Genomic DNA, 17,624 nt, shown 5'->3' on the forward strand with positions numbered 1-17,624 from the left:
AACCTTCAAAAGAGAAAGTATTTCCTATTTCTGGAATGAAGTACTGTACAACCTATAATATAACTACTAAGTTTGCATGTAGAAAAATGTTTAGTTAAAAAGCAAGTTTATTTGACTAGAATAGACTAGAAAAGAGATTATTATTTAGAATTATATATATTATATATAGAATTAGACTATATTATTAGTACTATATTATATATAGAATTAGACTAGAAAAGAGATTATTATTTGTACTCAGTTCACCAAAATACGAGTTGCAGAAATGTTTAGATCTCAGGATAACTTGATTTACTAATTCATTAAGCATGTGAAATCTGCAGATCACATGATAATTTTTTTTTCTTACTAGCACCAATCTGTAAAACTTCCATTTTACTCTTCTGCAAATCATACTAATAAAGCTATCAGCAAGTAAGCAGATCCAGCAAATCTGAATGTCTCCTAGTAGCTGAGAATTAAAACTTTATCTACACAATAACTACCAGAACTTAAGCAAAAAGTTTTTGTCACAGAAAAGCAAAACCTCTGCTGCTGTCCTGACACCATGTTCTCAATGACGTCCTTCATCTGAATTCACGTTCTAGAATCTGAAGAGTTCACATCACTCACCTCCAGGCCCTGCTGACACTACTGACTATATACTTGGAGGTAACAAGGAGGTTTAACATCTCAGAGTGAAAGGCATAACCTGGATGACTGAATCTAGTCTTCTGCTCTTTCAGAAACCACTGCAGAAACTTATTCTGCAGGTCCTTAAGAGGTGTTGGGCTCAGACTGACAGTCTGCTTTGTTTCAGATCTTACCCTAAAAGCCAGAAGTCTTATTCAAGTTCTAAGCCTCATTTTATTTAGGACCAGTTTCTTCTTGTGCCTGCATTCTTCTTCTTCTTAAGTAGCTTACAGTATACCAAACAATAAGCAACCTACGTTTTGTTTTCAATCATTATGCCTATAGATTTTTTGGCAGTTTACTTTATAAATCTGAAAATAAATTAAAAAAAAATCAAAACTACTTAAACAAAATACACACATACCTGTAAGCATTAATGTAATCCTTTCTGTGTTGCAGAAGAAAATCTTTCAGCTTCCCAATATTGGAAATCTAAAAGAACAGAAATCATATTAAACTCCACAGTTACATGAATCAATATTTTCGTATGTTTAAAGTTCAGTAATTCCATTCCTCAAATATGAATTAGTAAAATTAATTTTGTAACAATTAATTTTCACATTTTTCAAGCAGTCAGTACATAAAAATCATCTATAGATCTGTTGTACGAAGGCAGAACTTAGAAAGGAATAGTAAAAATGTATGTCTTGTGTACAAAAAGCATAAACTAAATATTAAATACTAGCAAACTGTAAACAAAATTACAATATTAAACACTAAAATATTAAGCATAACACTAAACATTACTAAACTTTTCAAAGTGATATGAACCAGCAACCAAGAAGCCAATATATATCTCAGAAAATAAATTGCATTTTAGATTATACAAGAAAATTTCTAACATTTTGCTGATGAAGAGCGATGCAAATACTCAAGTTCAGTTATGAGAACTTGTAGAGCAAGGTGCTGCCCCCACCTTCCTATTTGTGCAGCAATACAGTGAGTGACCAGCTCGTACCTGAACCAAAGCATCTCTATCATGGCACGTATTGCCAGGGAATTTATCCATAACAGATTTCTCTTTCTTTTTTTTTTCCCCCCCACAGATTTTTCTGGATTTCTGTTTCTGGTTTTCCACTTGACCATGGATGCATTTTTGATGTAAATCCATTTGATTTTCTTTATAGAAGTCTTTAGAGAGATCATTTGAAAAGATGAAAACACTCCTAAGATCTGAAAGAACTTTTGCAAACTTCAGTTGAATTTAAAAGATTTGGTGTAGCATAAGATGCTACTTATCTTAGAGAATGGAGGAAGTACAGAAAACCAGTTTTAAATCAGCCATGGAAATGAGATGACTACCAATATGACTTCCTTAGCAGGTCTTGAAGTAGACATGGTGGGGCCAGGGAAAGGAAGAAATTATATACATTACCAGTAGGTATTTTCAAGGTGGGAGGCGCAGGGGGAGCCTTTCTAAAGCATATACTCAAATATTCACTAATAATTTATCTTTAAAAAGCATGCAAGGAATTTTATAAAGCAATAGTTGTTTTAGTTTACAAATAAAATAAATGTGGTTTACTCCATGTATCTGGGAAAAGGCATCAGAAGCCGTTCAAGTCTTAAAATCCTATTTTCATGCAAATGGTCCTTGTAATTAAACAAACAAAAAAACACAGAGAAAGAACACAGAATAGTTTGCACAAATAGAAGATTAATTCGCCCAATTATTTTTCACAAAATCAGCAACTCTTTGAAAAAAGAAGAAAAAACATACTTAGACCGCTGTGATTTGTGTAGCTAAAATGCATTTTCCTGTGCAAATAGATGTGCATACTTTTCCCTGTTATCATTTGCTGTTTCCTTTTTACTATAACTCATGCTATCAGATAAGAATTTTCCCAATTTCCATGTTTTAATTTTTCCATATGATTAACAACACGAGAAATTTCATCCCAATTACAGCAAACGGAGTTCAGTTATTATCTGCAGTAGATCCAAAATTTCCTAAAGTGTGTTAGCACTGTCATAAGCAATAAGAAGAGAAACACTGAAATCATTCCTCAAGATCAACGAGGCACAAAAATTAAGCCAAACCATTCTACAGCTGTTCCTCCCCATCACCACCAGAATGTATTTTTTGTATTCTGATCTCTTTCTCAGCTCTGACTTGGTACATCATGAACTTTGCTTAATAGGTAAATTGAGCTTGACTATAAAAGCAGAACATTTTAAAAAGTCATACAGTGTTTCAGTAGAACAATAATCCCTAATAGGCAGAAAGAAAGTGCTATGGGGCACAAAGAGTGGAAACGTGAAGTCTGAGACAAGGTCCAGAACATTTACATTAATACGTGAACAAACGTTAGACTAGAAAAGAGATCAGCAAAATTTTATAAGTAATAAATCTTAATATTATTGCAATAGCCACAATTTAGGGGTGATTAACAAGCAGAAAGAATCAGAATGACAAGCAAGAACACTGTCTTACAGTAATTAATTCATCTAGTCACAAAGAGCATTCTATTTAGGCTAAAATTGTCATCGTGTGTTTGAATTGCACTGACCCCACTTTGCCTCTCCTTCATTTGTAAGGCTATTTTCATGAATTTAGAATGACACCATTATGCCCATACTTGCATCGAGCTCTTAGTTCCCAAGATTTGCATCAGAAGTGAGACTTCTTGTTCTGCTTTCCCTCAAATCCTAACGGCGTCTTCTGGGACCTTGCACTGAGGCTATTTCTCTTTTGCCTTATCTTATTGTGGACTACTGGCATAGTTGTGAATTCAATTTGTCTTTACAACATCAACAAAATAAAGCGATTTTTATGAAAAAGGTCTCACTAGCATTAAATAAAGGGAATGTGAATTTTATCTCACACACACACACCATTTTTTTTATTTTTTTTTTACAAGGTACAATGCTTATCTTCTACAGACACAAAATATCCATGATTATACAAATATAAATCTTGAAGATATCTCCAGGGTCATCAACTGGCATTTATCCCGGGGTTATCAGAGGCACACCATACACTCTTTACAGTGTTATCAAGCTCCATCCTAAGGGCAATAAAGCCTCTTCCAACCAACTGCCTTTACGAGAATCTTACTGCTTTTACTATGAATAAGAACTGCCAAATTTTCAGGTTTCCTAATGACCAACTTCCACCCATCCGTTCTTGTTTCAAAACAGTCCTTTCCCTTAAGAACTCTTCTTCCCTTATGAGTTTACTGTAAATTATCCTATCTCCCCAACACCTTCAGCCCAGACAAAAGACCCCGATTGTTTAGTTTCTTCACACAAGGTAGTTCTGAAGTTGCTTAATTCGTAAGTTTTCTTTGCATTTGCTCCAATTTCTATCAATCCTCTTCCAAAGCAAATGACAAGAAGGGCACACGCTGGTGTTCATACTTTGTTACTCACCTGGAAATGTTTTTTGCATTTATTTTTTTTTTGTTTTTGCATTTTCCATAACCAATTTGCATTGGTTAGCTCAGAGCTTATTGTTTTGGTCCCTAAATGCACGTGGGATTTCTCTCTTCTCTCCACAACTCCGAAGTTCAGGCACGCAGCACCTGCTGTAATGGAGCATGCTCCTCCCTCTCCTTCCCCTCACCATTTCCTCATCACTGCATTTTACCAAAATCTTACTTTTATTACCCAAAATGAGCACAGTGTTAAATATGATTAGTTTTAAAACTCAATCCCAGAGTAATTCAACCACTAACCTTTCTTTGGTGCAGCACTTCTTTCAACACAGAACTACTGCTTCTGTTACAGCCACATCTTATGCAGGTAATATTTTCTCTGCTAATCTCCTCTAGACCTATTAGCACTTTATCAGCCCCTTTACCATCAGACACCAGATCTTCTTAATAAAGGAAATACGATTTTCTTAAAGCATCAACTTGGTTGGGCATATGCTATTTTTAGTATGGCATGAAATCATACTCCATTTTATCTTACTTTCTATTTATCTTTTTCCACTTAAAGTCTTTTCTGAAGCCTGGAACACCTCTGCATCAGACTAAAAGCCCTGCTGATGCCATACTCATTTTCCCTCTGCTGACTTAATTTTAGGCATTAAATTTTGCCCTCTGATCAAACGGTACCATCACCAGCTCAATGTATTTTCACCAAAAATAGCTGCCATCAGACTTGTGATTTCTCACATCCGCTGTGTCTGAACTCAGCCCAGGGATTACCTGCTAACAGTGACTTGACTTCATAAACACGGAGATTTGGTACAAGTTTCCAGCCCCATGCGCTGGTTCCCAATACCTACCTTGCTTTTACCCTGCTGGTCCATGGCTCTTTCCATCTTAATTCAGTCTGGAGACCACACCTAAGCTTTTCATAATCTGTACTCCAGCTGCATGACAAATCCACTTTTTTTCCCTCATTCACTATTTATTTACATACTTAGTGTATTTTAACTTGCAGGCTTTTTCATGCCATTAGTTAAGTCATCGTGAACTTTCCAAGCCTGAACTTTATCCTTACAAAGTCTTCCCTTCTGCAACAATTTTCTTGGCCAACCAGTCTCTCTTTCTGCCATGTCCCCTGCTCCTTATTGCCTCTGGGCTAATTTTATTTTTTTTTTTATTTTATTTTATTTTTGGTATCTTCTCAAATTTATCTTTCGAGTAGACATGGAACAATTTTAAATCCCACTCGTATTTTAGCGTAGCCTTTTTTTTTTCCCATCCCGTTTACCCATCCATCGTAATTGCAACTTCCTATCTGCCGTACATGCCTGCTTTCAAAACAATTACCCCACCAATCTACACAGCCTTCAAAAGGATAGATGAAAGCAATTTGAAGATGAAGCACAAACACATCTGAGTACTGGCCTCCCATCATGGTTCTTGGAAATTAGCTTTCCTCCTCTCTGAAAGTCTGCAGCAGAGAAATAAAACCTCTCCTTCAGCCTTGAAACAAAGAAATGGTTTCCTTCTTTCCCCGGAGGGACAGGAGGGCTTAGAGAAATGCTCTTCGCAGTCGCAGCACTCTTGCACTACGTTAAGAGTAAAGTTATCTTATGGGGAAGAACGCCACTGAATTTCCAGATAACTGACACTTTTATGAGAATCCTGGGAAAAAATACATTTCCTCCCAATATTGCCAACATCAGTTATAGTGTTACATTAACAGCATGTTCTCAAGCTGCTGTGCACCACCAGAATACTGAGGGTTACTTTCTTTTTGACAAAAATGACTGCTCCTACAGTCCCAGAGTCTCCCTCATCTGTCCCCGTTCCCACCTGCACTCCACACTCTGGCTGTCCCATGAGGGTCGGTACCACACAGCGACAGACTGGAATTATTTTTCTTTAATTATTCTTCTGGAAATGGGGCTAATAATGTTTAAGACTAAATGCAAACAATCTCTTGCATTCATTTTGACACCCAAATATCTTTATCACCGCAAGGGAGAGGAGAAGCAGGGTAGCACCAGCAGGGAACTTCCTAAAAGACGCAGCATCTGCCATGAAAGGCGGTGCACTTAATTACAACTTAAGAAGCTTAAAATGACAACCCACACGCTCAGGTACAGAAGTCAGAGACTCCAGGTGTCACTTAGCCCCCCAAGCAGGGTTCTGGCAATGGAAACCCAAGTGACTCTCTGCAGTGAACCAGCAACCATTATCCACTGGGTGGCAACACGAGGGCCAGCATCATGTAAGTAAAAAGCACTCTATAAATTCATGTTAAAGCCAGTAACTTTTTAAAGTCACTTTAGGTTCCAGTGTGTATTTTACCTTCATTTCAAAGTTCATCTTCATTGTACACTGCCTCTTTAACACATTTATCTGTGTTTTGTCTCCACTGTAGATTTTCAAATGACTTTTATTAAACCATAAAAGCAACTACTGCATATAATGCATGTCCAGCACAAAAAGAAGCTGTGAATGGCTGCCATCTGCTACCACAGGTGGCATGCACAGCTCTATTTATACTTGGGGCCTTCACTAGGAAATGCTCGATGTTGTTCTGTTTAGAGATTTTTCTTACTATTTTAGAGCAGCTTATATTTTTAAATAAGATAAACAGCAAAGCATTCCCTGCAAAGCAGCATCTTCAAAAGATGCATATGCTTTGAACAAAGACGCCGATTATGTTTCTTGCAGTATCTTAGCAATACATACAACATTTCTTTCCACTCGCCACAAAGAATTGATCGCTCATGAAACAGTAGGTTCCAATTTGCATATGCTTAACCCACTGCAAGAAGCAGCAGCATTGTTTACGATTAAAATGATTGGGGTAGGTTCCCGTGACATATTGTAGGGAGAAGTCGACTGCGCTGAATAGTCATTTTCACTGAACAAACATAGCTTTTTATCAAGTTTACTTTGCTATCGGAACAATGCTCAACTATTTGCTACCATATAAAACCGACTGTTGCACTTTATACTGTGCTTCCACTCTGACTTTTGAAAAGATGTGCTTTGTTAAAGAAAGCTTTAAAAATACTTAAAACCGAAACAAAATGGAAAGACTGCAAAGGTTGTAAGAGACATTGCATTTACTGTTGATTTATTCAGCAGCACTGATAAGCTCAACTGATGAAACTCCCTTGTTAACTGTAAAAACAAACAAATCAAAAATGTTACCAACAACAGGAGTTTTACATTGAACTTTTCAGTATGTCCAAAAAGCCTGATCTTCAAATGTTTATCTAAATAGATTTCATTTATAGATTCATGAAAAGGTGGCTACATTCTACAATCCCCTCTGCAAAGTGCAAAAAAAAGAGAAAAAAAAAATCTAGCTACCTATCATGTTTCCAGTTCTAAAAATACAGTCAACCTGCCTATTTTAGAAAAAATTAAGAATTTCAGTGAGATATTAGATGACGTTCAATCCAAAAAAGTACAGACTTAGTTCTAGTAGGAGATACAGCAATCACCAGAAAAATATAAACTTTATATTTTTAATCACACACAAAAACCCAATTGTTTTCAAGTGTCTAAAATACTAAAAAAAAAAAAAAAAAAAAAAAAAGGAACTTTTCTATGCTTAGTGCAAATGTTTTCTGAAATCAGGAATGAAACCTAATCAACATTATAGATACCATAAACAGAAAACTAATTTAAATTAAACAACATTTAAAATTAAGAGCTTGGGCTCTTACCTAAACTATTGTAGTTGGGAAAGACTAGTTAGAAAGACTCTGATACAGAAATTTCTCCTACGGAGACTTTTTCCACTGCAGAAAACCTTTGATGAGATAGAAGTATGAACTTTTACCAAAAAATTGCACGTGAAAGACCAGATTCCACTCTGTTTCCACACACGTTATATTTTAAGCACTGTAAGCCCACTGAATTCACACCAGTTTCTGCAGGATTGTTGCCAAGGAATATATAGCATTTCCTTTAAAAAAAGGAAAAAAGCTGGATTCAGCACTTCAGGAACTCGAACCTTCAGAAGATGAAGTGATGCAATTCCCTGTTATGACGTATCAAAGATTACACCAAGATACTCAGCTTCAGCTCTGAATTTCCTTGGCAGTGTGAAAACTTTTGGTTGAAAAGATTTTGATGGTAAGTTATTTCTAACCCATTAGGTGGTGCTGTCCTACCGGAATGCACAGCAGAGGAGCACTGCACCGCCTCAAAATGCCAACTGGCCAGTTTTCAGATGATTTGTCTCTTGAGGGTATACATTTGGTTTAGGTTTCCACAGCAAACGTTAAAGTTTCTAAAATAGGTCACGCAGATCAATTGCTCTTGTAATCTGAAACCCAAAAGAGCAAATAATATCTAAACAATGGCATGGGGGTGGCCCTACACTCAAATGGGGTAGGAGAAAGCGAGGAGACAGTCAGCCTGGCTACCTCTAATCTCATGAAATTGTGACTTGCTTCAGTTTCTGCTTTCCATCAGCATATATGTTACAGCAGCAGCAACGGGCAGGGAAAAATTTTAATTGCGTTTTATTAGTAGTCTTTCATTCATAGCGAAGTAATGAACAGAACCAAGAATGGATATGCGTTGTATTAAAAACAAAAAAAAAGAAAGAAAAGTATGGTATGCGGGGTAAAAACATTCAAAATTAAATTAATTCAACTGCAGCCAAGAAAATGAAGTGTTTTGACTCTTCAAAGGTAAAGATGGCAAACAACAACAACAACAAAAAGAACAACAAAAAAATAAAAGATCAAATGTGTAACATTACCAGTATTTCTGTAATCAAATATAAAATTGGTGGGGGAGAATGATAGAGTTTTTAGGAATCATTACAAAAAATTTACATTAGCCATCAGTCCACATTTTGACTACTCAACCTCTAATTACACTTTGGATGTGCACTTAATCATTTTGATTTTTTTTTTTTTTTTATTCACTGTTAATTTTACAACCTGGAAAATTTGGTATAAATAACTCAGTATCAGCCTAAAAGCTTCAAATCTCATCTTACTGTGCTTTCTTTAAAACACAATCCATTTGTATGGGATATAAGATTTGGGCAAGTAAACAATGGAGAGACTATTTTTGTGATTTTCTGGCACAATTACAAACGATTTTTCTATTTTTCTTAAAGATTTTTCTAGTAGAAGTAAAGTACAATTAAGACCTAAGAGCATGAAAGCTCCAGTTCCCCACTGACCATAATAAAGACCAAAAATGCCCAGTATTATCACCGGAGTTAGGTTTTACTGGGGGGTGGTGCTTTTTTTTTTTTTTTTTTTTTTTTTTTTTTTTTAATGTGTATAGTGCCAAGAGCAAACTCCAACTATTTTACAGGTATTGATTTGGAAAAAAAAAAAAACAAATACTGAAATTATCATAATGCATATTGTGTTTTCTAACAAAGCATTTTAATGGTTTTATTCCAGGGATTTATAAACACAGGAAAAGTCTCAGTTTTATAGATAATTATCTTAGAAACTAAATTAACTTAGAAACTAATTTTTAATTCTAAATCAGAAAACTGCAACATGTGCAGAATTTAGATGAAGACGTCTGTGTTAATTTTGTCACTGTTTTCTTACATCTTGTGGGAATAAACTTGTTTGATACCCACAGGTACAGAAGTGCATCAAAATATTCTGAAAACTGCAGAGGGTCAACAGGAACATGAAGTGACCTTGAGAAAGAAAACAACAGACTTTCTAAAATGTAAAGTCATGCTAAATGTTTTTATTTAACCAGTCTTCATCTACTCTCTCTATGGCAACACATACTTTCAATAAAAAAGCAACATCTGCCTTTAATAAAACTTACTATTTCCCTTTTTCTTGTTTATTGTCCAAGTCTAATCATAACTTTCTTTAGCATTTATATTTTTACACAATCATCCAAAACCTCATTGACTAAAATATAAACTCCACAACAATTGTGGGGAATGTTTTGGTTGAGAGATAAGAGTAAATTAGTCAAAATACATATTTGCAATAATTGGCCTTTACCATTGCTGTTCAAAACGCTCCACTCACAGCGCAGCAGTAACTGCATTCAACTTTGCTTGTGTCTGCCAGAGAGATTTTTCTCATCCCTCGTTCTCACAGGCTAAACTCATTTAGTGTTACGTATTCCTGACTCAAATATGTTTTACGATATAAAAAGATTTCCAGTCCCATTTAATGCACACCCAGTAATGAAAGGTTACTCCATCTCAGCATCATTATGAAATTCGGAATTGACGTTTTTACAGCACAATTCATGGAGAATTCATGTGTTTAACTTCAGGACTAAACTCAATCAACTTCAGTGGAAGCCACCACATGGTGCAGAAGCGGTGCGCGCATGGCATCAGCTGGGCAGGCTCCTCTCTGCTGCAGCCCCCTGCTCTTCTTGCAGGCCGACCCCGCTTACACTTCTGCGTATTTTCTGCAGACACCAAAACACCTATACACTGATGCAGCACTGTACACAGCGCTTACTGCGTCTCAAACCCCTACACCACTCTGTCCAACACGATGCAGGGGGACTGGCTCCATTTTGTTTCCGTGTTCAAGTCTTTCTTCATGGATTTTCATACCTGGCACAATACTGTTCTTAGTACAAAAATTCTTTCATTACATTTCAGCACCTTCATTTTTATTATGCTGGTGTAAGATCACTTCAGCGGTTGCTTTAACACTTGTGTCAAATTATCATGTTCTTCCCCATTAAAACACAAAGAGGATGGGACCAAGAAAGTGTCTAGTCTGCAAAGAGAAGGTCATTGCACCTCGGCTAAAGGACATGTAGATCAAGTGCAACAGCAAATAAATAGAAACCTTGAAAGATGCTAATTCTGAACACATTAAGATTTCAATTCAAGTGCTTTATGGTATTGGCAGAAAAATTAAGACAAAGCATTTATTTTTATTTTTTCCTCCTGCCCATGTAACAGAAAACCCCAAGACCTGGATCATCTCCCCTAAATTTTAGGGAGCTTACTGGACCACCTGGTCACTGTAAGTCCGTACATGGTTGATGAGGAGAGACACACCGACGGTGGCTATTCACATCAGAGGTAAATCTACACAAAAAGTTTCCCAATCAGGCAATCAGACCTCTTCCATGCCACCCTATTTCACATGGGCTGCTTGGTTGTATTTTCTGACCGGGACAAACCAACCAAAAAAAAAAAAAATCTCTCCTTCATCCCAGGGGAAAACAACTCCTCTCCACTCATCCCAATAAAAACAAAAACAATTAGCAAAATAAAGGTGAGGGGGGGGAAAATATCAGTTAAAGGATTATAGTTTTAATAACTTTTACCAGACATGGATAAGAAGAGAGTAAGTCTGAAGAAAATTATCAAGTCTGCTAATACTACTCTGTTCCCTCCATCTACCCTCTTTATAGTAGTGTCTTATAAAATGATAACTAAGGCAAACTACAACAGGTTCTCAACTCCACAGCAGTGGCCAGAGGTTTAATCAAAGCTCAAGCTGGCTTGAAAGCACCACCAAGGGCTGAGGTGCCTTCCTTCATCCCCAGTCAAGAGTCTTCTACCCGAGTTAGTGAAAGCCCAGCTGTAATGCCGGACAAAAGTCCCATCCTTTAGACAACATCACTCTGCCATATTTCCGTTCAGTTAGCAAATGAGCATCAGCCCCCCAAGGTTAACATATATAACGTGGCATAAAAAACCATCTTTGGACCCCTTCACCACAAAATGTTCTTCGTATTGGTTTTGATCTATCTAGTACAGGCCAACTGTTTTGGTGCATGAAGAAATAGGGATAGGAGGCATGAGGAGAATAATTTCTGCTTGAAAAAGAAGTTTACAGTAGGTAGTCACGTAGAAATTTCTCCCAGGAAAGTGCTTTCAGAATTCAGGATTGGTAAGCTTTAGCTGTAGTTAAAGGGAAATCAGTGCTATTTCATGTGTGAGTAACACCAACAGTTCAAAAGTATATTTCTTAAATCACTGAAAAGCAAAAACTCCTGACAAGAATTTAAGTTGTGAAGCAAGACATCCCTTCTCTCCCCTCACAGCCATGAATCTTGGTAAGATTTTTTAAATGTCCGTTTCCTGTAATTTTTGTAATTTTAGAGTGTAATTATTTATGCATGCTTATGATGCCTTTGGGGTATCATTACAAATATTTTTTAAGCATTTAAACTTAGGAAAATACAATTAAATAATAGCTTCTCTTAAGGAGAGGCTGTCAGCCCCGTTCTGAATAAACAATCACTTTTAAAAGCAATCTGATGATTTAGATCCCCTGTAACCATAGAAATTAGTCTCAAGTTCATACAAAATAGAGTAAAACAACAAAAATCAGAACACTACTATTGCAAATGAAAGTTCGTTTTCTGTTTTGTTGTGGGTTTTTTTTGTTTGTTTTTAATTCAACAGACAGCTTTGTATGCAGTCATAAGATTTTACTTGATGTGCTACTTACAACTTAATCATATTTACATAACCAATTTAACAAAGAATCATAGAATCATTAAAGTTGGAAAAGACCTTCAAAATAATGTCTATGTATTTTAATTTTACTCAAGATGCATGTAACTCAGAAAGATAAAAAGTTAAAGACTTGTAGATTTATATAGCTGAAGTTATATGTAAGAAACATTTTTAATGATAAAAGCAATTGTGAGAAACTTTTATGACACTGTGAGACTAATGAGAAGACAGCACTTTTTTGTGTGTGTGTGATTTTTTCATACAACTTTGGGAACAGCAGAGAAGAAAAAACCACAAACCGGGAAGCATTTTTAGATGTCAGCATTGCTGAAAAATGACATTACGTTCAGGGAAAAAAAAAAAAAAAAAAAAAAAAAGTGTTTACTATAGGGTAAGAGTACTTATGAGGTTGAAAAAAACATTACAGCATGTGCACCCTGAAAAATAATGAGAAATAAAGAACCTCAAGGTTAAAATAATTATATGTTTCACAATATAACATCAAGACAAGAAATCATAGTCCAAATCCTAGAAAATTTTTCCACAGTGCAACAGATAGAAATAATTGTCTGCAGGAACACCCAGAACTGACACATAAATCTAACAGAAGTTGTGAAAAATATACAGTAGAAGGAATCTTCTTCAAAAGAAATAACCTGAGTACTTCTCTTATGCCTATACGGATTATGAAAAATTATGTGGCACTTCTAGCTGTTATATTTTCTCCATATACTAGCTGCTTATGAGCCTACCTCAATCATATCAACGGGTAATTATCAGACCATAGTAGAAAAAATAAATAAATAATTTCAGCCTTATTTACAACTAGAAAGCTAAACTCTAAACTCTATAATCGAAATTTCTAAACGGGTTCTTCTCTTATCTATTATACAATGAACAGATATATAGCTGAAGAAGAGGAAGAAAGAAAATTAAGCTGCTTAAAAACCAGAAGTTTCTAAACATACAGTAACCATTCATAAGCACGGGAACAATTCTGAAGTCATCAGGACCCCTCTATCTATATAGCTTGACTCACTGCCTAGCTTGGCTATTTGAAAACCAGAAAGCCACTATGATACTTGCTGCTTAAAACTATAGTTTCCCATAATTTAAATCTTTATGTTGACTTAGAATTTTTCTCGCTGCCTGTGAAAAAGAAATGAGTTTCCAGAATGGCACTGCTCCTTGCCTGAGGGTCATCTAAAGGAGGAAGTGAACAACCGAACATGAAAGAGCAACAGTTACAGAAGTGTTCATTTTATAGAGTATTTTTTTTGTTATCAATATGTAAAATTATGCCATCCTCTACCCAAATGACTGGGTCTTGAATATGCCTATCAATTTAACCAGACTATAATCTGCAGTATTACTAGTTTTCTCCAAATACTTGTGCCCACAGATCCCTGTGCAGAACCTCATTTGAGCAAAACTGGCACCTGGCTTTTAATTCACAGCCAGAAACCAAAGTGTTACTTACAGCCGCTTCAACTTTTATATTCAAGAAAACAAAGGTAATGCAAATGACACATTGCCAATATTTTAACAAGAGCTCACTCCAAAGAGCTCACGCTCTTTCCAACAGAGTGTATGTGATTTTTCCTGGCAAAGGGACTGTCTCCTGTCTTGCACAAAAGACTAAATTACACGCTCTTACTATTCTTTCCCCCTCCCTCTTTCACACACATGCACCATCCCAGGAAGAATTCTGAATTCTTCCAGCTGCACCCAAAGCCCGAGGACTCTGAACTCACTTCCACGTTCCTCTTACCAGCGCCTCACAGACCTTTTCATAAAATCTCTCTTTACCTAGCAATGCTTACTAGCAATGACAGCAATATGTCAAAACTGCGTGCATTTAGGGCCTGCAGCACACCACCCCCTCCAAAGCCTGCTCTTCCAAAATCTCTGTTATTAGTCAGCAGCAGAGGAAACTTGGATGCGACTGGGGTGAGCTAAGCAACTGTGTACATGATCTGCTGCTAACACGGCAGATGTGAGATTCTGGTCTCCCCCTTCTCCCTCAGTCTGTAGAAGAGAACGATGTTGGAGACTCAGCCAAACTCAAGGCTCATAAAGACGTAAGAAAACTTGCTTAAGATGAATGGGAAAGAAGAGACTCAAAGGTGCGAACTTTGCAAGGCCACACAACCACCCAGAAAGGCACTGGGAATGCAACAGTCCGCTCCCGTCTCCTAGCTAACTCACCTGCTTACTGCCAGGCTGCCTCTCCCTGCAACGTGACTCAATTATGAATGTATCCTGGCCACCTCTACAAGGCCTCAAGCTCACAGGAACCCACAGCTTAACATGGCCTGTAGCTTTTTGATGGTATCCATCTACCTGGGGGTAGGGAACAAAACCAAAAAAACACCCAGTGTACAAACAGGGAGAGAAAACAGAAATGAAACCCCACACACATATAAAGGCAAAAACTCAGCACAGAGGCAGAAGAAGAAAGAAAAGGCTTGGCTGACATAAACAGCATCTGCACTGAGGCCCAGCACAAGTGCTGAGGCAGCCAGCTGCAAAGGGCCTACATGAAGAAAGGGCTGTGGGCTACAGAGCTACCTTCATGGCTGCCTAAGAAAGGCAGCCCCTGTTCTGAAAATGTTGTGTGACTAGAAATACAGCCAGGGTTCTGGCTGCCCAGCCAGGTGAGACAGTTTTTGGAAACAAGATGGTGAGCCACATGTTGAGGCATGTCATATTTATTGATAGATTCATGCTTACGAGCACTGTGCAGGTTATCCAGCACCTAGTCACACTAAGAGACACAGTCACCAAAGTAAACCACCACCACACCACCAAGCACATGTAAAAGCAGTCTACGACCTCACAGACAAAGCCATAAGAGTTACTAAAAAGGTCTTAGTAAGATTCAGCATCCATCACGCAGTTTCATGGTGTCTTGACAAACTGTACGCAGTGAAGAAATCATGGCCTGAAGAAAGATGGCCTGGGTTTTGATAAAGCATATAAATGCTTTTAGGGGGGAAGAGTAACAAAACAACCAGAAAATACTTGCGTTTCAGAGGATACAAATATGTAGAAATAAGAGTATCTATTGTACGATGGATACTGTTTCTTATACAATTTTAACTCTATCCTTGAGTAGTATGCTACTGTATTTTGCCACATCAGTCTTTCACAGTTCTTAGGCGATTTTTTTGTACAGCGTTGCATGTCAAGGACAGAGGCGATGCTGCATTAACACAACATGAATTTAACATAAGGAGAGTGGTCAATATAACAGGGTAAAATGTCGTGCAGGCATATGACTGGGGTAGATGCAGTGGGGGCAGGCAAGCTCACTGGGGCACAGAGATGAAAATTTAAACGTAGTACTAAGCAGTTCTGAAAACTGAAGGATGGGAAGAATTGAAAAGATGATGGAAGAGATTAAAGACAGCAGCAGAGGGAAGGGACTGAGGTAAAAAAAAGAAAAATCACAAGATATATTTTGGCTAACAGTTATTTTCAGTTCAAATAGGAGAGAGGCACTAGAGACAGAAAAGCTAGCATGAACTTGCAAGAATTTATTTAGGACCTTTATTTATTTTAGGACTTTTATTTAGGGTAATAAAGCAAAACTATAATCATGATCAGTTTGGGGGTTTTGATTCTTCACCCATTAGAATGTAAAATATTCTCCTTACTATTTTCCTTGAAAACATGCAAAATAGCCTAAACAAAACACTGTATACTATATATATGCTAGCAGAGAGATTGCTAACATGACCTCCTGTTTTTAGTAGCACCTTACTCCTCAGCAGATCAGCAGTAGGACCAGAGCACCCCAAAATTATTATTTTTCTTCCAAAGAAACATACACCAAATTCAAAAGTCTGCAACTCTAATATTATACCAATGGAAAAACATGTTGTTGAATGCCCTGTATAGCTGCATAACTGTATAGGGGAAGCTTAGATCTTGAAAAGCCATGATGTTAAAAAATTTGATGATAACTTTTTCGTTCCGAATGTTCTTCAGTCCCCTTAATAACAATCCAAACATGATTTCTGCCATAAGCAGCGCAAGTGTGTCTGACACGACTACAGCACTAATAAACATAGAAGAGAGACCAAAAAAAGATTAAGGAGAAGAAACAACCAAACACCAAAACAAACATAAAAGCTTGTCTAAATTGAAAGTTTTAATCAATGTAACTTTGTTCAGTTATATCTAGTATAAAATTAGCATAACCATGACTGTTTATCAAGTTCAGGTAACTCAGTGTAATTTAATTATTTATATTTAAACTGGTTTGAGGAATTTGCGCTTAATAAAAAAGCATAGTTTTAACAATTTCATACAGCCTTTTACTGCTCAATTAGTAGCCTTTATTAATGATATGGAGTCAAAAAAGGAAAGAGTCCAAAAAGAAAAAGCAAAGATAAGAAAGGAAAAAAGAAAAAAAATATAAATTACAGAGATTGCAGCTTCACGTAGACAGTTCTTTCCTTATAATTTCTTTGCCTTATATGACAAATTAGAAGGAAACTGAAAAGCATAAGCCTGCTTTTTACTGCAGAAACCACTTATATTTGTGAGCAACCAATTCACCCTTTCTGCAGTGAAAATCATCTTACCAATTAAATAAACAAGCAACTATTATTTCTGTGATATGTGCTGGTAGAAAAATCAGGAAACAAATACAGTAACAAAGGACTCAAATAGAGCGTGAAAAAAGAAAATACCAATAAGAAATCAGAGACACGAAAGTTGTGAGGGACAGATTTCAACGGGACAGAGCTATGACGAAACACAACACACGTGGCCAGAAATAAAAAGCACACTGTCAGAAAAATTAAATGCTGGAAATAGCAAACGATGACAAAAGAATGTTACTGCTTTTTAACTGAATGAAGCAGGACAGAGTGGGAAGACTCCTGAAGAGACAGTATTTTTGCCAAAGCCAAGTTCGGGGATTATAATAAATTCAATATTCTCTTTAGATTTAGAAATGATACTACATGAAAATATATTTTTTTAAATGCATTTACTTGAATGCTTGAGGCAGTTAAATAAAAGACATGCTCTCTGCCTGAATCTGAATGCCTGCATTCTCAGTTCACAGGATGTATATGCAATTTTAGGAACTGACTTAAATAATCTGGTTTGAAAACGGTCAACACAAAAAT

General features: G+C 36.6%; 1 protein-coding gene across 1 annotated transcript in view; it reads right to left on the reverse strand.

Annotated features, from left to right (window-relative positions):
• Positions 1 to 17,624, reverse strand: part of STX18 (syntaxin 18) — a 67,418-nt gene that overhangs the window by 33,255 nt on the left and 16,539 nt on the right. The window contains exon 2 of the mRNA XM_035547124.2: positions 1,037 to 1,104. Within this exon, the coding sequence (XP_035403017.1) occupies positions 1,037 to 1,104 (68 nt within the window). The remainder of the gene's footprint in view (positions 1 to 1,036; positions 1,105 to 17,624) is intronic.

This window comes from Cygnus atratus, chromosome 4 (genome assembly GCF_013377495.2).
Source record: "Cygnus atratus isolate AKBS03 ecotype Queensland, Australia chromosome 4, CAtr_DNAZoo_HiC_assembly, whole genome shotgun sequence".
In the NCBI taxonomy this organism is placed as follows: Eukaryota; Metazoa; Chordata; class Aves; order Anseriformes; family Anatidae; genus Cygnus; species Cygnus atratus.